Raw genomic sequence first — 25,907 nt, forward strand, 5'->3', positions numbered from 1 at the left:
TGGGACATGTGATCGTGGGGTCCTTGCGAGGACCTCACAATCACATGGACAGAATAGCAGTCCATAGCAGTGCCAGCAGGGGTAGTGCTTGGAATGACAGTCCCCCTGCTGCCTGAAATAAATTAAAATAAAGTTAAAACACGGTTTAAAATGAAATATATACTTAGAATATATATATATATATATATATATATATATACACACACAAATGCTGTCTAAGTGTATTTAATATTAATATAAATATATATCAAAATACGCGTAGAATATTAATTAAATATATAATTATATATCATTATATATATATATATATATATATATATATATATAAAATAAAAAATGTATAAATACGTTAAAAATGAAAAATAAATTTAAGTGTAATTTCGTTCTAACTGTATTTTGATATTAACATATAGATATCAAAATACACTTAGAACAAAATAATCTAAATACCACGTTGTGGTCTGAGCCAATCACAATGCTTCCCCATTGGATTGGCTGAGACTGTCAGGGAGGCAGATCAGGGGCAGAGCCAGCACAAGTCAATCAGGGGCAGAGCCAGCCCTGGCCAATGAGCATCACCTCATAGAAATTAATTGAATCAATGCATCTCTATGAGGAAAGTTCAGTATCTGCATACAGAGGGTGGAGACACTGAATGGCAGTGCTGCACACTAGGCAGCACTGCTACAGGAAGCACCACTAGCAGCCATCTGAGGAGTGGCCAGTGCAGTTATCACTATGCTGTAATTTAAGCACTGCGTTTTCTCTGAAAAGATGGTGTTTACTGCAAAAAACCTGAACAAATAAAATAAGCTGTAGTGATTCTGGTGACTATAGTGTCCCTTTAATGTTTGGAGTGAGACGTATCTACATTCAGAGAGATAATTTTGGGATCACTATAGTGTAATTTATATTTAAGGAAATAACGTACCTCTGTTCTTCTCCCCAGTATACATTTCAGCTTTTATTTCACTACTCTGCATCAGTAATACATTGTCGCACAAGCTGAAAGCAGATTGTTCTGTCATGGATTTACCGCTTAATCTGCCAGTTTTAACTTATTCTTTGAGCTGACACCTATGTTTAATCTTTTTTTTCTTCAGTACTGCACACACACAAACTGTTTTGCGTTTTCAAGTGGTTGAAATCTTAATTAGGTTTAAAAACATTTTGCCCGTTCGATTTTGCTTTTGATGCATTCTTACACAGAGATAAACTCATCCTATATTTATAAGTCTATTGATTCAGAGGAAGCCAAACATAAAACCTATAGTGTAAGATTTGCAAATAACATCTCACAGAGGAAAAATAAATTCTACCCTGACTCCAGTAAAGGCAAGCTGATCTCTTAGATCAATGACTATATACCAATCTGTAGAAATTTGCAGTTTAATCAATTGTTTGACAACATTATCTTTATCAGTGAAATCTGTGATCATTATTATAGTATGTCAAATTTCCCTTTATCAATAAAGTGCACATATTATATCTTGATAATATACTTAATGTATCTTTTTGTAGGGACATACTAAACAGAATATTGGGATGATCGGATGATTGGCTGCAATGCTCAGTACTTTCATTAGGTGTCACTATACTTTCCACACACATACCTGGTAATGATTCTGATGTAACTCAAAGAATGTTGGTAAGGGCTGCTGCCTTTGCTGTGCTTGATACAAAGTTGCAAATGTTTAACTATTGACTAGCTAAATTGCATATGTTTAACTATTCACTTGCTGATATAAAAAAATTGTATAATGCAATTAAAGTAAATTACATTAAAATAATGGAAAATGGGTCAATACACAAATCCAGGAACATAATTAACCTGTTTCTGGTGGAATCGTAGCTATCATTATAAATACCAACATCCTTTGAGTTACATCAGAATCACTACCAAGTATGTGTGTGGAAAGTATAGTGACATATAATGAAAGTACTGAGCATTGCAGACCATCATCCCAGTATTCTGTTTAGTATGTCCCTCTTTTGTGGGTCTAAATATTCTGAACATTACAATTATTTATCCTTTCTAGGATGTATGGACATCTATACACTTTATTTCTCTTGATCATACAGTTGCTTTTTTGGTAATATAACTTTTTTTTTTTCCATGAACAAAACAATGGCATACTTTCCCTATTTCTTTGTATGACGGCTTTGAGAAGTCTTTCTGTTTAGATATTCACATAATCTTGCATTTAATTTAAATGTATATTTGCCAGTTTCTCAGTTCTCATATTTTCTGTTTTTTGTTTTGATGCATTTGCTTAGAGTATCCATAAGTTAGAAGAGTAATCACTGTGCCTAGAGGGATATTGGCTACACCTTGCTGACAAAGCCCAAAGAAGGTTGAAACAACCATCCTGGGTTGCTGTGATTCTCATGCAGAGAGAATGTGCCATCATGTCAGATTTTGCTTGCTCTTATGGGCTTTCTCTATAATGACACATGTGCGCAAAAACTATTTTGAGACCCTGAGGGGGGATTAACCAAAGGGCAGGCTTTTGAGTTCCCCTAAGCTTTTGCCCGTTTTATGAGTTTTCATATGCTCTGTTTTTGCTTTTATATCTACATATTAGACTGGAAAATTAAGACAAGTCTTGTAGCTCTTGGTTTTGTCATGTGGAGTTTTATTGCTGTTCTTATACAGAATACATAATCTACAAAGTTCTTGCATCCTACACAAACAAGAGTGCCCTTTAATTTTGGAAGGAATACCTGGGCTGCTACAGAAGAGAAGTGCCAACAGTAGGTTTAATTAGTTATATTTCTCAGCTTCCAGGTTTACTATAGAGAGAGAAGTCATTTAGGCTTGATTAAAATTCAAGTTATGTCCTTCTCTGGCTTTGTCTGCTTCATAATGGCATACTTGGAAACAGACCACTGCAGTAAAGTGTTCAAGTGGTGCCATCTACTTTTTTTTAAACATGCCAATGCTTTGGGGGATTTAATGAACTCTACATGGAACTTAAAGCGACACTGTAGTCACCCTGATCACTTCATCTCAATGAAGTGGTCTGGGTGAAATAATCCTGTTCTTTTAACCATGCAATGCAAAACATTGGCGATTTTTATTTTTGAAACTGCAATGTTATGATTGCTGGGTTGAATCCAATTCTAGTGGCTTGCGCAGCACTGACCAAGTAAAACTTTTGCAAAATGAGGAAGCACATTGGAACGCAGTGAATCCAGGGCTATCGAGAAGCTTTGGACGTGTGGCAATCACGGCGCATGATGTTCAACAGGGGGGAGCACATGCCTCCTCCCTGAGATAGCGGAAGGCTGAGAAAACAAAAAAGGTATATACAACGTTTTAGTTCATTTTTATTATAACACCGTTATAAAACTAGGGATTGCGACACTATACAGATTGGAATACTGTTTTCTATTCCTAACTCTATTCCTTTAACCCCTTATAAATGTTGTCCTGAGTTTAGAAATACACAATGTTAACATGTTCTTAGCTTTTTTTTTTTTTGCAAGTTATAAGGCAATAAGTACAAGTAGCACTTTGCTATTTCCAAACCATTTTTTTCAAAAATTAACGCAAGTTACATTGTAACTCTGATATCTGTCAGGAATCCCTGAATAACGTTTCACATGTATACATTTTTTAAAAGAAGGCAACCTAAGGTACCGTATATACTCGAGTATAAGCCGAGTTTTTTTAACACATTTTTTGTGCTAATAAACCCCAACTCGGCTTATACTCGAGTCAATAGTCTGTATTATGGCAATTTGCATTGCCATAATACAGACTGGGGCTGTGGGGGCTGCAGAGAGCGTTACTTACCTGTCCTGCAGCTCCTGTCAGCTCTCTCCTCCTCCGCGCCGTCAGTTCAGCACCTCGGTCAGCTCCCAGTGTAAATCTCGCGAGAGCCGCGGCTCTCGCGAGACTTACACTGGGAGCTGACAGAGGGAGCTGCACGGACGGCGCGGAGGAGGAGAGAGCTGACAGGAGCTGCAGGACAGGTAAGTTACAGCTCTGCCAGCCCCCCTCTCCCCCCCCACTGAACTGCCAATGCTGGACCACCAGGGAAGGAGAGCCCCCCTCCCTGCCATATTTCAAGCAGGGAGGGGGGCCGAAAAAAATAATAATTAGGGATAATAAAAAAATTATAATAATTAAATAATAAATAATACAATAATAATAATTAAATTAAATAAATAAAAATAATAAATAATAATAAAAAATTAAAATAATAAAAAAAATTTAAATAAAAAATTGCCCACCCCCCACCAAGGCTCTGCAACACACACACACACACACACACACACACACACACACACACACACACACACACACACACACACACACACTGCATTCATACACACACACACTGCATTCATACACACACACACTGCATTCATACACACACACACTGCATTCATACACACACACACTGCATTCATACACACACACTGCACTCATACACACACACACTGCACTCATACACACACACACTGCACTCATACACACACACACTGCACTCATACACACACACTGCACTCATACACTGCACTGCACTCATACACTGCACTCATACACACACACACTGCACTCATACTGCATTCATATACACACGCTGCACTCATACACACACGCTGCACTCATATACACACACGCTGCACTCATACACACACGCTGCACTCATACACTCACGCTGCACTCATACACTCACGCTGCACTCATACACTCACGCTGCACTCATACACTCACGCTGCACTCATACACTCACGCTGCACTCATACACTCACGCTGCACTCATACACTCACGCTGCACTCATACACTCACGCTGCACTCATACACTCACGCTGCACTCACACACACACACGCTGCACTCACACACACACACGCTGCACTCACACACACACACGCTGCACTCATACACACACGCTGCACTCATACACACACGCTGCACTCATACACACACGCTGCACTCATACACACACGCTGCACTCATACACACACGCTGCACCCATACACACACTGCATTCATTATACACACACTGTAAATAAATATTCAATTAATATATTTTTTTTAGGATCTAATTTTATTTAGAAATTTACCAGTAGCTGCTGCATTTCTCACCCTAGTCTTATACTCGAGTCAATAAGTTTTCCTAGTTTTTTTGGGTAAAATTAGGGGCCTCGTCTTAAATTCGGGTCGGCTAATACTCGAGTATATACGGTATTAAACATTTTTTTTTTAACTCTTTTCATGCTCTTTCCATGCAACCGGTTTACCACCAATCTATACCAAATTTAAAAAAAAAAAAATAATAATTGGTGATTACAGGGTCTATATATGGCTTGCCCTATTCAGTTTGCCAGATTGGTTTGCTGGGTCTATGTTGCTTTTTAAGACCATATGGTAGCCCAGGAATGTGAATTAACCCCATCATGGCATACCACTTTCAAATGTCGACAACCCAGGGTATTCGAAATTGGGTATTTCCATTCTTTTGTCGTAGCCACTTAGTCACAAATGCTGGCCAAAGATTGATTTCTTCGTTTTTTTATATAAAAAATATATTTTATTATGTATATATATATATATATATATATATATATATACATATACATATACACACACACAGAATCCAGCACACTCGCTTATTCACTAACCAGTGATTTCCAATCTTAGAGATTGTAATAGTTTTATTAAAAACACATCACATAGGCAAAAAATAATGGAGGTTTAGTTACATTATATGATCATATATTGTATAAGCCTGCCACAACATCAATGTACCCCATTCTTGGCAGGTCCTACTCTAGCAGCCTAATGCTTGACCTTAGGTCAAGTCAAGGCTAAATAGGGTCCTGGAATGAGGCAGCCGTTGCTGAAAAAGAAACCTCATAAGGGCAAGCATTAGACTGCTAGAGTAGGACCTGCCAGGTTTTTATTTTTGTTTATATATATATATTTGGGAGTCCAGGCCAACTCCTTGGTTTTGCACCCCTCCTGCCTCATTCCAGGACCCTATTTAGCCTTGACTTGCACAGAGTCCCAGTAAGGAAGCATATATACGGTGTATATGTATATGTATATGTATATATATATATATATATATATATATATATATATATATACCGTATATACTAGAGTATAAGCCGACCCGAATATAAGCCGAGGCCCCTAATTTTACCCCCAAAAACTGGGAAAACTTATTGACTCAAGTATAAGACTAGGGTGGGAAATGCAGCAGCTACTGGTAAATTTCTAAATAAAATTAGATCCTAAAAAAATTATATTAATTGAATATTTATTTACAGTGTGTGTGTATGAGTGCAGTGTGTGTGTTGCAGAGCCTTGGTGGGGGGTGGGCATTTTTATTATTTTTTTTATTTTATTATTATTTTAATAATTTTTTTTGTTAAATTATTATTTTTTTAATTATTTTTGTAATTATTATTATTTATATTTTTATTATTTTTTTTAGTCCCCCCTCCCTGTTTGATACATGGCAGGGAGGGGGCCTCACTCCCTGGTTGTCCAGTGGATGGGCACTGTGTAGGAGGGGGGCTGGCAGAGCTCTTACTTACCTCTCCTGCAGTTCCCTTCTCCTCTGCGCCGGTCCGTGCAGGTCCGTGCAGCTCCCTCTGCCAGCTCACACTGTAAGTCTCGCAAGAGCCGCACTATGACCCCGCGGTTCTCGCGAGACTTACACTGGGAGCTGACAGAGGTGCTGAACGGACCGGCACGGAGGAGAAGGGAGCTGACAGGAGCTGCAAGAGAGGCAAGTAAACTCTCTGCAGCCCCCACAGCACACTGTCTGTATTATGGCTGACTCGAGTATAAGTCGAGTTGGGTTTTTTCAGCACAAAAAATGTGCTGAAAAACTCTGCTTATACTAGAGTATATACGGTGTGTGTGTATATATATATACAGGCTCAAACCTACCTCCACTGGTCACCCCACCCACCACTCCCTCTATTCAATTACATCTTGGTGGGCCCTCTTTATTTAAAGGCCCACCCGAGCATCGGTTTTGGCACACCACAACTGACTTTAGTTCATTATAAGGTATCAACGTTAATACGGCTTTTTTCCCTGACCACAAATACACATATATCTCAAAATACAATTATAATTAAATCCTATATATGCATTATATGTGTATAATATATTATAAAATGTTTTAATAATATATTATACATATATAGGAAATAAAAGTGTGTGTATGTACTCACACATATACATATAATACGAGTGTATATAATACGCGTGTGTGTGTATATATATTCTATAAATTACACGTATTATGTGTGTGTATATATATATATATATATATATATACACTCGTATTATATGTATATGTGTGAGTACATACACACACTTTTATTTCCTATATATGTATAATATATTATTAAAACATTTTATAATATATTATACACATATAATGCATATATAGGATTTAATTATAATTGTATTTTGAGATATATGTGTATTTGTGGTCAGGGAAAAAAGCCGTATTAACGTTGATACCTTATAATGAACTAAAGTCAGTTGTGGTGTGCCAAAACCGATGCTCGGGTGGGCCTTTAAATAAAGAGGGCCCACCAAGATGTAATTGAATAGAGGGAGTGGTGGGTGGGGTGACCAGTGGACGTCAGCCCAGTATGGAGGTAGGTTTGAGCCTGTATAGGCCAGTATACTTATCTAGCTCTTTATTTGGTCTTAGCTCTTAGCTCTTTATTTGGTTGTGGTATATATAGATTGTAAGCCGATGACTAACATCGTCCTAGTCTTTTAATACTGTGTACCGGGACGTTTTGGCTTGAAGCAGCCGTTGCTGCTCCTATATGAAACGAATGGCCCGTGAAGGCTGTTGGATCGCTCCCTATTTTTGTGATTAGGGTTTTTATGTATGACATGAACTTGGACGTTGTCAGTGGGTTGCCGTATAAGTGAAGAAGAGGAGCGGCCTTGTGCGGGCTGAAAGTGATTGGTCTAGTAACAACCGGGCACCATTTGTTGCCTGTGGGGAATAGTGGTATGTCTCCGGAGACCCCATTTGATTTCTTTTGGTCGTATGTAGGGTATAAAACGTAGTGGTCCCTACTTTGTTTACGTCTCCCACTGTGAGCATATTAGTGGTGTCACTGGTGTTCCCTACTGTAAATTTGTTAGGCCATAGAAGCCCATAACATCTAGCTGTTTTAATGGTGGTGTTTGTTTCTGTTTCAAAGGGTTGTGAGTCTAACATGTCGGATAGGGATCTGAACTTTTCCCCATCTATTGGTTGTCGTCTTGTGGTTTTTGGGCCTTCCAACCTTAGGATACCTTTTAATATGTTTTTAGTTTGGTTTGGTGATGGAAGGTACTGTGGCTCAGGTAGGTGTTTGTGACATGGTATTGTATATCTGTTAGAGTTTTATGGTATTGTGAGAGAGCCACCTGAGTTGGTAGCCTCCCAACATGTAATCATTAGTCTACTTAGACCCCTCATCCAGACCTTCAAGGACATGATTGCCATAGCAAACCTCACATTTGAAGATACTATGGCTACAGAAACTGGGTTCTCTGATACTAACCTATGGTTGGAATGGATGAGATATAATGCTAACAAACATAATAGAACTAACTGCTATGTATGTGGAGGAGCTAGACCCCATCTAGGTACCGTACCCCTAACCCCTGCCGTAGAAATGTTTCCTGAGCCTCTTCACGAACACAGGGACTAATCAGTCAGCGTGTGATTCATAGAAAAAGGAATATCCGATTCTAACCAAGACCCCCAAACCAGATGAGGGTATCACCATATATCCAGGGAACTATACATGCTACGGTATATACAAAGGAAAAGGCAGGTATTGTGCCACCTATAGCAAACTTCAAGCCACCTTGCTATATAACCAGATTTGATCCCTGGGTGATTTATACTGGATATGTGGGGATATGAAGATTAGGGAAAGGGGGGAATGTTAGTGAAGGTTATTATGCCCCTATACATAATATCTGAAGGTCCGCAACACACACTGGATAAGTCACCCCTGCACATTAGAATGAGAAGGAACACCCCTGTAAGAGGCAGTTTCGACCCCCGTGTATATATAGATGCCATTGGGGTATCAAGGGGGTTGCCAGATGAATTTAAAGCAAGGGACGAAGTTGCAGTGGGTTTTGAATCCATTTTCCCAATCATCGCTGCCAATAAGAATGTGAATTGGATTTATTATATATATTATAACCAGCAGCGGTTTGTAAATTATACAAGAGATGCCCTTCCACGGATAGCTGAACAATTAATTACAAGCCACATCCCAGATGACCTTCCAGAATAGGATGGCCCTAGACATGATTCTAGCAGAGAAAGGAGGAGTGTGTAAATTGCTCCCGGACACTATGACATGTTGTACCTTCATCACAGATAACACATGCCCTAATGGTAAGGTGACCCTGGCAATAGAGAAATTAGTGAGTCTCTCAGAAGAATTGAAAAAGAACTCTGGGTTTACTGACCCATGGGATAGATGGTTCGGATGGATGAGTGGCAGGCAACAAGTTTTAGCCCAAATAGGCATAGCTGTCCTGATAATTTTGGTTATCCTTGCTCTTATTGTATTTTGTGTTCTCCCTTGTATTAAAAATTATCTTCAGAAAACAGCAGATCAAGCAGCTACACCAGCTTTCATTCATCAAGAAATAGATGAGGAAGACTACGATAAACCCTACACCCCGTTGCAGTCCCTGCTCATTACAAGGCGACAGTATTTTAGGGATAGTAGGGACAGCATCTGACTTCCCTCTGTGCACAGTCTGTAGCGAGGGGGGTGGTAGACAAGCCACCACTTGTCTTATGCACAGCAAGAAAAGAGTTCCAAGGCCTCTGGGACAGATGAGTTAGGCCATTAGGGACAGATACTAGGGACAGACGTAGCTGCTGGAAGTAGATTTAAATAGTCATTTTAAGGGGGGACTGTAATGGATAAAAAAATTAATGTGAGTAAAATGTCTATTTACTATGTGTACCTGTGCTCATTCATTACTCAAAATGGCTGCTAGAGCACCACCTCCCATTGACCAAGACCCTTGTGTAGTAAGATGGCGTCTCTATCCGGAGCTACACCTAAGATGACGATGACATCAACACCCTGGAGGAAGTCCATCAAGATTAAACACTTAACACCTAACCAATTAAATGTTTACTTTACTAAAATACCTAACACTTAACCAATTGAAAAGTTTAGTTTCTGTTTTTGCACACGTTTCATTCTTTTGCCTTTTTAAGAGGCTACGCCGCCCCCTGATAATACACTTAGAAGTTTTCATTTTAACTGAACTTTGGTGTCAGTGTGATTTCTTCAGCGTGCACGCATTATTTCATTTTAAATATTTGGACAGGGACAGAAACTCAAGCAAATACTTGGTTTGGTCTAAAACAACCATGCGTGTTACCCCAGCAATCTCACAGCCACTGGTTAAATACATTTTTCTTAAAACCTTGTGTGGCGAGATCAGCCCCGCCACTGGGCATTGGAGAAGACTGAATGCAATAGCTGCACAGTTATATATTTTAATGTATTGTATTTTGCTACCATGTGGCTAATGGAGTTTTGCCTCGGTCCTTGGAGATAATTGGATTACTTCCCAATTATCTCCAGGATAGAAGACTCTGTGGAACTGGTTTTGGGCAGAAAAGCCATGCTTTCCCTTAACTTTTTAACCCCTGGATGGAATTGGCTGAATTTTGACTATGTTTATAGTTAAAGTGTGCTGAGTTCGAATATGTTTTTATGTTTGTGGCATGTATATTTTGGAAGTTATTAATATTTGGTAAAAACTGTATTTCTCTGCCTGTGATAATTATATTAACCATTGTGTTCAGTAATCATATCACATGCAGAGGGAGGATTTTGTGTGGGAGTGTCTGTGTGTATTGTACGGATTGATTGGTTGTTCTGTAAAACACTGTGGGCAGTACTATGTTTGTGGATTGGGAATAAAAGAGGCTGTATGTGCCAGTACAGTCAGTTCTGCTTGACCTCAAAACGAAGTGTCGTATCGTTATTGGGGGAATTGGATTGTATGCTGATTGCCAGGAGTGCAAGCTGATTGTATGCTTTTCCTGTTCAGCTGTTCACAGCATTCATATGCTTGAGAGCATTCAAATGCTTCTCCGGTTTGGTGGTTGTGGTGTCTGCTGTAGTGCTTGGAGTCCTCAGGAAGCGCTAGGAGCATCCTTCAATGGAGGTACCTAGTCGGGTTGCCGGTCGATCTGTTACACCTTGTTATCATGTGTTTAACAATCTGCCCAATTTGTCATAGTTATTAGTAATGGATTAGCCATTTAGTACTTTATTAGCGGTAAATACATACACTTATTGAGTACTGACTATGCAGAGGAGTTTTATAGCCATTAGCGTTACATGTTCAACGAGTGATTATTTCAATGCATAGGGATTGTAAATTTTTCTGTAAATTTCATCAACTAGCAATTGTTAACTAAGCAGAGGAATTTATAATATTAGAGATAATTGCGTTCAACAAGTGATTGTTTTACATGCAGAAGATTTTGAAATATTAGTGGTAAATACATTTGACAAGCGATTGTTCTCTATGCTGATGTTGTTTTAAGTATCAGCGGTAAATATGTTTTACAAGCGTCTATACAAAAGACTATTTGAATTTTTTCGGTTTAAGTGATAGTACTCTATGCAGAGGAATTTTATATATATATTTTTTTTATTACGTTCAACAAACAATTAACATATATGCAGAGGAATTTTAATCATTAACTGTAGTTAATTTGAACCAGCGATTATAATCTATGTAGGGGATTAATGCACCCATTCTTCTTAACCCCTGTTCAGTATTTCTCACGACTGTGAGTTTTATTTTAAGTGTAGTTTAATGGTCAGCTAATTCTCGTTCCATGTTATCCATAACCCTCACCATCATCATCAGGAAAACGCCACGTGTACTACCCCCAACCCCCTCTTCCCCAATTGACAGACATAGTGATGTTTGCATGTAGAAATCTTTCATTTATTTTATGGCTTAATGTTTGAAGTAGTTCTGCTTGCCCTATGGTTAGATTTTTAACCTTCACAGCCTATATCACAGACTGGGTTTACAGATCAGAACTATGCAGCTACTGAGGAAATTAATATTCTTCTCTGCGCATCTGTATTAGCAATAATCTTACTTGTTAATCTTTTTTTTGCCACTGTAGTAGTAATGATTGATCACAGTAATCAGAACAAGCCATTAACAGGAGTGGACTTTGCAGTCAGAGGTGTAACTAGAAACCACGAACCCCAGTGCAAAAATTGCTCTGGAGATCCCCCCATACATCTACCCCTTGCCACCCCACCCATACGTCTATTCTCCCCCACATGCAGACACACCTATAGACACACACACACATATATACAGAGACAAACAGATGCACGCACACACACACACACATATAGACACACACACATACAAACACGCACACACACACCTACATACATTCAAACAGACACACACACACACACGTACACACAGTTGCACATACATACAAACAAAAACAAACACACATACAAACACACACTCATATACAAAATGTTTTAGTCCGTCCTATTTCCTACCTGTTGGGTGCAGGAGGGTGACTTTCCCTGGGATCCAGTTGCTCAGCCTGATGGGAGTCAGTGTTCCCACTTTGACTCCCTCCTCCCGCGCGACTCTCTCTAAAAGCTGGGAGGAGTGACCAGGGTGATCACTTCCTCCCAGCTCTGATGTCATCACAGGGGTCCTGGTCGCACTGTTAAAGCGCCACAGTGCTGACTGGGCCCTCTAGAAATGTATTTCCATCGGGTGGCCCTAACAGCATGGGCCCTTAACATGCGGCCCCGGCGGTTATGCCACGCGGGCTGGGGCCGCAACACATGATGGCAGGCACCGCAGTCATAGGGATACGCAGGGCGGCCGGGCCCCCCTGGAGTGGGGGGGTGACCCCTGCGACTGTGGTAGTTCCACCACTGTTTGCAGCATGATGTAATGTTTGAAGGACAGTGACAGAATAGGATCACTCACAGTTCTTTTGGTGAAATAGGTAGCTCTTGATGTAGTATCCGTGTGGCTTTAGCTTGTGCACAGTAATTTTAATTCCCATGACCTAGATCAGTCACTCAGGTGATGGTAGAAAACAAGTAAAAAAAAAAAAAACATTTGTAAAAAATGTATGTATTTTATTTTTGATTGGCATAAATATGTCCAACTTCAAAGTTCAGAATGATCTGGGAATACAGTAGTCTCTGTAGTAAATGTGTATGTTTCCACATGTATGCTGGCAAGTATCGAACAATAAAATAGCAGAATCTACAGTAAAACCTCTAATTTATTTCATAAGGTTTTGTTTTTATTTTTGTTTCTCATACCTTGTGGAAAAAAATATTTTGGAAACTGTTGGGGAACAACTGTTACTATTTAGTAAGGAAAACAAATGGAGAAGGGCTGCGCCAAAGAAAGAGGTACTAAAATATATTCCCAGTGAAATACAATATACACAATTAGAATAGTCTCTAGGTAAAATAGATAAATAGGTAAGTCCAGCTTTGGTATCTTGATTCTTTATACTTGAGGGATGTGAAGGGTCTGGGTCTTCTCAGTCTCCGTATGTGGAAAAAGACAAGAAAGAGCGACCTGTGCAATATGTCTGGGCTAAAAGGACAACACTTAAGAGATGAAAATATTGCACTCACATGAACAAGAACTATGACAAGCTCTAGTGGATATCTCATACAGTGTATAATCCCCACTTATGGGATATGATGGTCGTAGTCTTTCACAGCAGATGGTAATCTAGGTACTCAAAGCAAAAGAGATAGCCACAGATAGTGCTCTCAGTATTATAATACAAGTAAATAAAATAGCAAAATATTACTTGCAAGTATGGAGCAGACTCACTGCTCAGTGATGACAGCGTTAGTGGTATGATCCCCACCTAGGATGTTCTTAAAAGTAAAGTAGATAAGCGCTCTTCAGGTTAAAAATAAATAAAATGCGATGAAACAAAACTCTGATTAAGTAAATTATTAAAATAAGGAGGTAGTAGGTTGTAATAAAACCAAAAATCCTTTATTCCATATAAAAAGTCTTAAAAGGAAATATCCATAATGCATTTCACCGTGTAGGCTTTATCAAATGCATTAGTAAGTCAACCTGGCAAATAGGGTTTATATAGGGGAGAGGGTAGTTAAAAAGTGGCACCAAAATTGCATCATAGGCTGTCCACCAATCAGCATACATCGAAATTTGCTACATTAAAAATGCAATAAATAATGGTGTGGGTGGATAGCAGGAGGTTTGGGGACCATAGCCATCATATTTAATTTTAAAAACGAGCATTATATAACTAGTTTTGGCTGTTTAAAGCCGAAGCACGTGACTTGGGTCACCTGCGCAGCTGTGTTTACAGGCCGCAAGGTCTGATGGGGAATGCAGTTTGGAGGGTAGTTTGTCGTTTTCGGCAATAACAGAGTGTTCGGCCGAGTTTAAGTGAGGATAAGAGTGGGAAACATGTACATAAGCATTATTACTAGGAGGTAAGGGATAGAGTGGGGGAAATATTTGAACATAAGATTAAATGAGACAGTTTAATAAGAGTATGGCGGCCATCTTAGTAGGGGGAAGTAAATGTTATTAGCAGGAGGAGGTGGGGCACGGCGGCCATATTTAGAGGGGAACATTATAATAGTTATATGTACATAGTATGAATATATTTAAAGGGGAACATCCTGATAGTATTAATTGCACTTGATATACAATTTAAGTGTTAATTAAGAACCATAATAGATTTAAAGAAATATACGAACGATACGATAAAAGAGACAAATTAGAGTGAAATAAAAGTGAATGGGAGGAAGTGGTTATAGTAAGGGTCTGGATAGAATTAGGAACAATAATTTTATAACTTAACAACACAAGAACTAGCAGAAATATAGTAAAGAGCATAAATAAAACAATAGGTAATCAAGGGTAAATTATACAGTATACACAGTGAACATAATAAGGGGCTACTGCTGAACATAATGCCGTAGTTTATATGTATAAAATCACCACATGGAATGATATTAGTGATATTATTAGCTAAGGTCCAATAAATATTAAAAAGGGATCACACCTATTTTAGTAATAAGAAGAATGCAACGAATGTGTATGAGAATAAAAATATTTGTTAAAAAGTTAAATAAAATTATGTAAGTCAAAATCTACGTTTAAACCATTTGGAGCAAGTGTCTGTAAGTTAAAAACCCATTCCATTTCAGATTTACCGAGGATATTTTTTATGTTTCCTCCTCGCCATGGAACGATGCCAATGCATTTCAGTAATTTTGAGTCCTTATTATGTATTGTAAAATGTTTAGACACTGAGTGGTTAGGGTAGCCTTTAGCGATATTCCTTCAGTGTTTGCTTAGTCTAACTTTTAGGCTCCTTGTGGTCATCCCTACATATTGGAGGCCACATGGGCACTCCAGCAGATAAATAAAGTTTTTAGTGCTACAACTGATAAAATCCTTAATTCGATATGTTTTTTTGTTCTATTCGATTTAAAATGTGTGGTTTTAGATGGTACTGATCTATCTGTACTTTTACATACTACGCATCTTTAGCACTTAAAAAAGCCTTTAGTGTCAGAGAAGAAAAAATGTGTTTTTTTTTATTTAGTTTGAGTTCCCTTGTAAAATTGGTAGTTAAAATTTGGGGCTCCTCTAAAAATATTTGGCTTTTCAGGTAAGATATTCTTTAGTGTTTCATCCTGTTTCAGTAGGTGCCAGTGTTTTTTTCACAATTCTTTTAATAGGGCCGCTTTTGTCATTAAAGTTAAAAATCATGGGAATGGGGGGGGGGGGGGGGTCTGTGTGGTTTTTTTTTTTTTCTGTGTTTTTTCTTTATATATTAAAAGACTGGATAGTATGACCATGACCATGAGAAATAAAGCCAAATCCTTGCTCCTGACACCATTCACCAAACCACAAGTTAAAGTCCCTAATATGCAACTGCTTGTCATTCTGAGTGTTATGCACAGGCAGAACTTCAGAGAATGACAGTGTGGAAGCAACCTGCCGTACCTCATTGGCAAAAACGCAAAAAAAACTTCATTTACCTCTGAAACCTCATTGCAAGCCAAGTCATGTGTCCCTAGGTGGACAAGTACATCCAATTCCCCTTCCTGCTCTGCTTGCTTAACAATATTACAAATATGTCTCCTGTCTCTGTGAGCAGTAGCTCCACACCTCTTATGATAGAATCCCCCAACAACAACTGCTTTCTATCAGGCCTCACCAGGGGTGTACCTGGAGCATTTGGCTCCCGGGACCTGAGCCTGTCTCCACAACACCACTACACTCAGTGCCTCAGCCTGTCTCCACTACAATCAGTGCCTCAGCCTGTCTCCACTACAATCAGTGCCTCAGCCTGTCTCCACTACATTCAGTGCCTCAGCCTGTCTCCACAACACCACTACACTCAGTGCCTCAGCCTGTCTCCACAACACCACTACACTCAGTGCCTCAGCCTGTCTCCACAACACCACTACACTCAGTGCCTCAGCCTGTCTCAACAACACCACTACACTCAGTGCATCAGCCTGTCTCCACAACACCACTACACTTGTTGCCTGAGCCTGTCTCCACAACACCACTACACTTGTTGCCTGAGCCTGTCTCCAGAACACCACTACACTTGTTGCCTGAGCCTGTCTCCACAACACCAAACCACTACACTTGTTGCCTCAGCCTGTCTCCATAACACTACTACTACACTTGGTGCCTGAGCCTGTCTCCATAATACCATTACACTCTGAAAGTGCTGAAAATGAATTATGTAGAGCAACAGACTGTGCAATATGCGTCTACCAGATCCTACAGTAATCCATCTGCCATTCCTAGGACTTTGAGAAAGTTTTAAAGACATTGATAGAAATGGTTTGGGTTAAGGGTAGTTTATGGTTTGAGAGCTGTTAATGTCAGAATTAGATTACATAATATTTATATATATATATATATATATATATATATATATATATATATATATATATATATATATATATATATATATATATATATATATAATTTTTTTCCAAGGAGTGATTAATTGTGTCCATTTCTTGTAATATTATCTTAACTCAATTATTTTAATTGTCTCTTCTAAAGTTTTTACTTGTAGGGTAGGGGTTAAGGGCTTTAGTTTATTAAAATGTAAAATTGTAATTCATATTCATAATCTCAGCTTTTCAATTTGATTTGCGCCTGGATTGCGGTTAACAGTTTAGCTCTGTGATTTGTTGAGACACCATATTAATTGGTTTGACACTGTTATTGCACTGGAAGCAGCTAGCTGTCTGCTGCAATATCTCCTGAATGTAGGTCAAGATAATTTTCAGATTACTCATATATAGAATGGTACAGTTTTTTTTTTATTTTCTTTTTCTTCTTGAGCATGTTTGTTCACTGACATTTAGTAGGCAGATTATCTCTTTATACATTAATAACATTGGTCAGATTTGAAACGAAGCTGTAGACCCTCAGAAATGCTTGTTGCATCCTGTCTTAGAAATGAAAAGTAAACCTTACATTTTACGGACATGGATGATTAGCAAACCTTGTAGCTTTTTTCCTATCTGCTATGAGTTTGGATATTAGCATACACTATTTACAATGTAACAAAAGGACTATGAGCTGAATGTAACAAAAGGATGTCAGCCATCACCAGCCCTGAGCAGCTAAAATAAAAGTATGTCTAAAACTACAAAAAGTTCAAAATCTGGTATTTATGATAGTTGTAGTCACTCTTGCTTGTACTTCCATCCAGCATGTGCATTTAGCATGTAAATTTCCTGTATTTGTGTTTCCTTTTTTAAATATATCATTGTATTGTATTCTAATTTCGGTGAAATACTTCTTTTGTCAAATTTTTCATGTGGCATAACATCATGCAACTGTACTTCAGTAGGCATTACTCAATATAGTGGAGTAGATAATTTGCATCTTCTCTGCTACCATCAATAAAGATTTCTAAAAACTTACCTTTCCAGGTAGCTAAACAATGTTGTACCTCAGATAAGCAGATAGTTGTTCCTTTATAATTCATCATGGACTTAATTTGGCCTGGTGGTACATCAGTCGAAAAATAAACAGGTTGGTGAAACATAGGAAAGGTGGAATCTTATGATGGTGAAATATGCTGAAAGGTGTGCAAAATGTCCCATGCAAGCTCCATTAGGCAATTGGTTTGCCAAAACTAGATAAATTGCAAGTCCTGAAATTCTGCAAGATTAAAATGCATTTGTGAACTTTTGGCTGGAGTTTAACATCTTTGCCTCAGACTACTCCATACTGCACTTGTGATTCAGGGGTTATCATTATTTTCTTTCAGTACATTATATTGTTACATCCCACCTTACCCACAAATAATGTGCTGAAGCCCAGAAAGACAATACAGTTAAGAATCAGTGTTGCACATTGGCAGATAGGAAATGTTTCCTGGATTATCTGCACTTACATTCCTTCAAACTGAGATGGTTCTACATATATCCATCATATTCATTGCTTTCAGATGTCCAGTTTTGTTGCTTGAGAAGACTATTTCACAATCAATTGAGCCTGAGTGATATCTGCTATTCTGGTCAGAAAGATAGATGGAGTGAGTCCTCTTGAAAAGTGAAATATAAGGCTGGGAAGAACTAATGAAGCCTTTTATTCTGATGGGCATGGAGACTTATGTATATTACTGTTATTGGTATTTTTAGATCGCCAACTAATTCTGCTTTGCTTTACAATATTATGAAAAGGGGGGGGGGGAGAGAATAATATAAATGAGACAATTACACAGGAACAATAGGTAAATGAGGGCTCTGCTCAAATGAGCTTACAGTCTAGACCTTTCTATACCTACCGCCCACTTTTGTATCTTTGTTGATGGTAACATTTCTTAACCGCCAACCAGTGCCACAGTAACAAATTTTATAGCACAAGTGCATTTTAAAAAAAGACATATATATTTTTAGAAAGTTTTTTTTTTTTTTAGATGTACTTACATGTATTTATTTTTCCCTTTTTTTTATTTTCTAGTGTCTGAGGTGCTATGTGTGTTTGAAGGGTGTACGGTGTGTGTTTGTGTTTGAAGGGTGTACGGTGTGTGTTTGTGTTTGAAGGGTGTACGGTGTGTGTTTGTGTTTGAAGGGTGTACGGTGTGTGTTTGTGTTTGAAGGGTGTACGGTGTGTGTTTGTGTTTGAAGGGTGTACTGTGTGTGTTTGTGTTTGAAGGGTGTACTGTGTGTGCTTGTGTTTGAAGGGTGTAGGGTTCTGTGTGTGTGTGTGTGTGAGAGAAGGGGTTCTTCTTACCTTTTACCAGGGAGGGGGGACATAATGATGCAAGCTCCAGTGGTGGCATGTTCACTTTAGCCTGCAGCTCCTCCGGCATTGTATTGAAGCATTGCCATGGTAACGTGCAGTAACTCTCCGACCAGCCTGCTCACAGGAGGAACACAGAGCCTCCCAGGCTCTTCCCTCCCTCTGCTGAAACTTTGATCTCCTCACCAGCCTGAGAGGGCTTACAGCAAGGCTGGCTCTGCATGGACCGGCAGGGGAAACAAACGGATCTCCCCTGCTGGCCTTGGTCCACGGTCGAAGCCCATTGGGCGTTTTCTGCAGAACAAACCACCGCCCACCTGAAATCCCAAACCACCCACTAGTGGGTGGTAGGGACCAAGTTGACTACCCCTGGTCTAGATTCTGAAAGGAGAATGCAAAATGTCCTGGATCTTGCTGAGCACACACATAAACAATGCACAATGCAGCAGGAACTGATATTTTCAGGGCATTCCAATTCATTAAATTCAGTTAATAATAAACAGTGTGATGAATGATCTAGTTATATGTAGACAATACATTTCTAAAAAAAGTATGTCTGCAAATTCCAGCTGTTCAAGAAATTGGTTTTGGGGTGAGACCTTTGTGTCTTTAAGAAGAAGATGATTGTAAAATTGAGCAACATGAGATTTTCCTTCCTAACAATGCTTACATTTAGTAGCTGAGCCCGAGCTACTCCTAAGATTTGTAAAAATTTAGAGAGTTTCTTCCTGCAGCTGATTTTACTTTTAATGTTTAAGGAACATACCAGGCACCATAACAACTTAATCAAAATGAAGGTCAGAGGGCCCTGGTGTTGATAGTTTATCCTCACCCCTCCCCTCCCCACCCCCCTAGCCTCCCCACCCCCCTAGCCTTTTTTTTTTTTTTTTAATTGAGAGCTACGGATTGGCTTAGAGTGCCATATTACACTCCTGCCCAGATGCTGCCCAAGCCTTCAGTTATAAAGAAATTTCAAAAAGTGGAAGGACAAGGGAGCACAGCGGAATAGCACTGGAGCACAGAGTTTGGGGTTAAACCATTTGTTATAGGTTTAACCCCAAAAGGTAAACCAGCGCCAGGGACCTCCTGGCAACATAACTTAATTTCAATGAAATTGCTATGGCACCCAAACTGTTCCTTTAAGAAATTGTAAAAGCTATTATATATACATTTTGCAAGGTCACGTTATACACCCTAACGCTGGTCTCACATTAATATTTTATTGGTTTATTTAATAAATCTGTTTTTACCCTTAATTAAGCTACCTCTTGTCGTATCTCCGTGCCTGTGTGTACAGTTTAATATTGCTATCACAAAAACCTTAGTATTGCTTGGAAAGCCCTAGATTCAAGATCCATAAATCACCGGGTCTTGTTAAAACATCAGATTTTGACAAACCACTCAGGCAGTGTTACCCCGTGGGAAGAAATTAATTTTCTTTTTCAATGTAATTTTTTTCTTCCATTCGCCTCACCTTAAAATATTTTCCCTAGCTATAGCATGGAGTGCAGAGAATAAGTAAAAATGTTAAGCATTTAAACAGATGTGCCTTGTGATACAGTTGAATCAAATTCATTAAGATGAAGTGGTCCTTTACAGAGAAAAGAAAAGTTTGCTCAGCAGTTAAAGGACCACTCTAGTGCCAGGAAAGCATACTCGTTTTCCTGGCACTAGAGTGCCCTGAGGGTGCCCCCACCCTCAGGGACCCCCTCCCGCCCGGCTCTGGAAAGGGGTTAAATCTTACCTTTTTCCAGCGCTGGGCGGAGAGATCTCCTCCTGCTCTCCTCCTCCGATCCTCCTCTTCTCCTCCCCGTCGGATGAATGCGCACGCGCGGCAAGAGCTGCGCGCGCATTCAGCCGGTCACATAGGAAAGCATTCATAATGCTTTCCTATGGACGCTGGCGTGCTCTCACTGTGAAAATCACAGTGAGAAGCACGCAAGCGCCTCTAGCGGCTGTCAATGAGACAGCCACTAGAGGACATAGGGGGAAGGCTTAACCCATTCATTCATTCTCTGAAACTGCTATGTTTATGAAAAAATGGGTTAACCCTAGAAGGACCTGGCACCCAGACCACTTCATTAAGCTGAAGTGGTCTGGGTGCCTAGAGTGGTCCTTTAAAGTTAATTTGTGTATGTAAATACAGCAGTAAGTACAGCATATCTCCTGTAATTAAAAGGTTACTCCAAGCACCATGACAACTTCAGTAGTTTGATGTGGTCATGGTGCCTAGAGTCTGTATGTGCAGTGTTTGGCTTTGAAACGCTGCACATACAGATATTAACTACTCTGCTGCCAGAGGTGTAACTCCACCACCCACAGAGTCATAAGGGTGCCATCAGCAGACTGGAACTGTAGTTGTCAGGCAATGAAAGGCAACAGAAGTACGCCACTGGACCACCAAAGTGCTACTGAGCCTGGCCTGGTAGGACCCAGACCAGGTTACTCCTGGCATCATACTCTAGTGTTTATGATGCTTGGAAGTAACCATTTAACTACTTCTATTAAGTAAAATAGCCCGCCCTTATATATGAAGAACCCGTTACCTTTTTATATTTTGCTGTTTTTGAATTTCTTTTCCATTTTTTTTATTAAAGGAAAAAATTTCTCAGTCTGTTTCTACCTTGGTTGTGTTTTGTAATCTGGACAGATACATATTTTTTTCCCCTTTCCTACAATTGCTCATTTGTACAAAGCTTATTGTTTAAAGTAATGAATTGAATTGGTTCATGAAAGATGACATGCTAACATCTTCTCATTTCTTCTCAGGTTTTCCGAAGCGGTGAGGGAATGGGTATCAGACTGGACAGTGCATCAGCTTTCCAGGGAGCTGTCATTTCTCCGCACTATGATTCCCTTCTAGTCAAGGTTATTGCTCATGGAAAGGACCAGCAAGTAGCCGCTACCAAGATGAGTAGAGCACTGGCAGAGTTTAGAATCCGTGGTGTTAAGGTAGGTGAAGTCTCTGTTTTCCGTTTTTTCATATTAATAATTTTATGTTGAGATTGGTGAAAAAAAAAAAAAAAACAACAAGATGCACTGTAGTTTATAGGCCAAGATTACCAACTCGTTTTGAGGAGGGCCCTCAACATATTATGTCTGTCAAATAGATTTTGTCTAACAACTATTTGCTGCTGTGTATTTCCACTGCATAATAACATAGCACTGCAGAATATGTTGATGCTATCAGATAATAGAATAGTTTTAAGACTAGCAAAAGGATACCAACAGACTACTGGATAACATAAGACTTTAAAGGACCACTATAGGCACCCAGACCACTTCAGCTTAATGAAGTGGTCTGGGTGCCTGGTCCAGCTAGGATTAACCCTTTTTTCTATAAACATAGCAGTTTTGAGAAGACGCCAGCGTCCATAGTGAATGCTTTCCTATGGACAGGCTAAATGCGCGCGTGGCTCCTGCCCCGCATGCACATTCAGCCGAGTAGGAGGGGGAGAGGAGGAGAGTTTCCTGCCCGTCGCTGGAGAAAGAGGTAGGTTTAACCCCTTCCATCCCCTAGAGCCCGGCGTGAGGGGGTCCCTGAGGGTGGGGGCACCCTCAGGGCACTATAGTGCCAGGAAAACGAGTATGCTTTCCTGGCACTATAGTGGTCCTTTAAGGAATTGTTTCGTTTCTTTACCAGGTTACTTTGCAATTGGGTGTAGTTTACATTTTACATAACATTAAACTAGTGATAGGATTGTTAGATCCACCATGTATTCCTGAACCCAGATCATCCCTCAATGTTGTAAACGATAGCCCCACTGTGTGTGGAACTTCTGCAGCAAGGAATTAAATTATTCAAGGTAGTTCATTTTGGTTTCCTCGTTGGTTAATTTATTTCCCTGAATTATATGCACTCGGTGTTCAGCAGGATAGCCCTTTTCATAGACAAGTAATATGTTTCCAGGAAAGCACTGTGAATCTGGCAAATCTACCCAAAGTTAAAGCGACATTGTCAGGGTACTATTGTTCTATTGTTTACTCTTCTCTGCCTTTCACAGAATCTGTTCTTCTTTTCTTTATTTCTGATCTAGCTTTCTTCAAAACATAAAGTAGGGACTAATTTGGCTTATGTATTTTTTCTATGCCTGCCTTTCTGTGACTCAAGGAGGAGCTTCAGTCAGTTCCATTTCCTGTGTCAGAGAAAGTACACACTGTTCTTCTTGACACAGGAAATGAAGCTGACTCAAGCTCCTCCTTGTGTCAAAGTCAAGCATAAGAAAAATACATAAGACAAAGTAGTCCCTACTTTATATTATGTTTTAAAGAAAATGAGATACAAAATGAAGAAAAGAACAGATTCTGAGAGGGGAAGAGAAGAGGAAACAATAGGAGAAACGCAAGTGCTGCTTTAAGTATCAGTCCATTTTGGTTAATAAAAAAGTAAACAATATGTACAACATACAGGGCCGACTTTAGGCGCCCTGTGTGAAAAATCTTCACAGCGCCCTCCCCCTGCCATCCATGTATAGTGTGTGTATAGGAGTGTAGTGATTGTATAGGGGATCTATTAAATTAATGATTTAAAAACAAATATTCATTCCTCCTTTCCTGTTGCCTAGTTGGGAGAGGGGCATGCTGATCTGAATCTGGTCTGCCCCTCCACTGGGTACTGACCATGCATAACTGTCTCGCAAGCTCTGGGACTTGCAGTGTCCTGTGGTAATCTGCGGCAGCGCTCTGATTACCCGAGCTAGGAAGATAGCTACTTATGGTCTGCAGCCAGACTGCCTCCCCTACATTACAGAGGAGAAGACTAAAGTATTTCACATAATACTGTGAGTGGTTTTGCTTTGGAGCTCTGGATTATACTTATTTACCTTTACCAACTGACGCTTGCAGGACTTCTCGTGGGTGGCTCCTTTCCTTTGGAATAGCCTGCCTACGACCATCAAGCTCTCCCCTAGTCTTTTTAATCATTAGATAAGCTTATGGCCTCCCAGAGGACCTCTACCTCACATACCTGTCCCTTGCTCTTTCCTAAAGGGCAGCACACTATTCTCTCCTCAAGCTCTGCTTCACTCCACCTTGTTTGATTGCTACCTCCTGTCCTGTTGTGTTTTACGCCCCACCTCCTATAGACTGTAAGCTCATTTGAGCAGGGCCCTCTTCAACCTATTGTTCCTGTAAGTTTTTGTAATTGTCTTATTTATTGTTAAATCTCCCCCTTTGATAATATTGTAAAGTGCCACGGAATATGCTGGCGCTATATAAATATCTAATAATAATAATAGTAATACAAAACATGGTTTTACCATTCACAGAATTACCAAGTGGCCTACATTTAGACTGTTGGCTCTCTGCTTCATGACACATGTTGCTGTTTGATCTGTCTTTGTCCCAGCTAAAGAGTCACGAAGTATTTGTCAGGTCCATTTAGTCTGTAGGAATTTCTAGTGTGAATAAAGACAGATTATATCAGGTAACGCTTTGCATGCGATAGTCTGTCTACAGAAGCAGGCTTTCAAACACTCATGCACATTGTGAAGTGATGCTACATAACAGTATGCTTATAGCAAACATGCTACCATCCACTAATAATGAGCAAGCTTGTGCTATACAATGATGTGGAGTCACAGCAACTAGCACGCTGCTATTTATATAATGAAACACAAAAGCTATTTGCCAGTACCTAATGAAATCACTGAGCTGTGTAATAGTGTATTTTTATACACTGGTGATAAACATGCTGTGTTGTATAATGATATAGAGTATCTATATGTCTGTTAGATTCCTTCTGGTGTGTAGAGAGCCTCAGTTTGCAGTGTAATTATTAATTCAGAAATAATTGCAGCTCTTCTGAGAGAGATGAATTATTCATGACTCTACTTGAAGAGTGAGCTTCTCCTCCTATCTCCATGAAACAACCAGGTTCCATAATGATGGCCGCTCACTACATACCGTTGCATTATTTAATGTGTATGAGAACAGGTGGATGCACTTAGCCGTTTAGCATTCCTTGTTCATGTCTGAACCTATTCCTTTTCGTTCTTGCATTTTTTCCCTTGTTTATTTTTTTTAACCCCTTGTGAGGCACTCCTCGATATACAGACATTACGTGCTCAGAATTATTAATATGCATGTTTTTTTTTAATTATCATTTAGTCTTCATGTTCTATTGCTTATTCCTCCTACATTCTCTTTACTGATTAGCATGGATTTTTACATTCTTTCCAGCTGCCACGTTCCTTTCACACCATCTCACATATATTTTGTATGGTTTGCTTTTCTTTATTTCACTCAAACAGTAAATGTTATCTTCTGTTCTTATCTTTCACTCACACTCCTCCCATCCTTTCAGGTATTTTTTCTTTTCGCAACACTTTGTCTTCTTCTTTCTTATCTCCTCATAATCCTGCTTCTCTTCTGTCTGCTCTACTGCTTCACACATCAAACTGAACAGGATCAATTTATGGCATCTTTCTCTCTAGTTGTCTCCAACTTAAACCATTGTAATCATTAAAATCACTGAAATAAAATGTATTTTGGTTGTACTCATTGCCCGACACGCTTTGTTAGTGCCATCTTAATTGTACCGAGTTATTGTT

General features: G+C 39.4%; 1 protein-coding gene across 3 annotated transcripts in view; it reads left to right on the plus strand.

Annotated features, from left to right (window-relative positions):
• PC (pyruvate carboxylase) overlaps window positions 1-25,907 on the plus strand; it is a 629,184-nt gene that overhangs the window by 513,193 nt on the left and 90,084 nt on the right. For all 3 annotated transcript variants that reach the window (XM_063437445.1, XM_063437446.1, XM_063437447.1), the window contains one exon: window positions 22,126-22,308. In XM_063437445.1, coding sequence (XP_063293515.1) covers window positions 22,126-22,308 — 183 coding nt within the window. The remainder of the gene's footprint in view (window positions 1-22,125; window positions 22,309-25,907) is intronic.

Source organism: Pelobates fuscus, chromosome 12, assembly GCF_036172605.1.
Source record: "Pelobates fuscus isolate aPelFus1 chromosome 12, aPelFus1.pri, whole genome shotgun sequence".
NCBI classification, from domain to species: domain Eukaryota; kingdom Metazoa; phylum Chordata; class Amphibia; order Anura; family Pelobatidae; genus Pelobates; species Pelobates fuscus.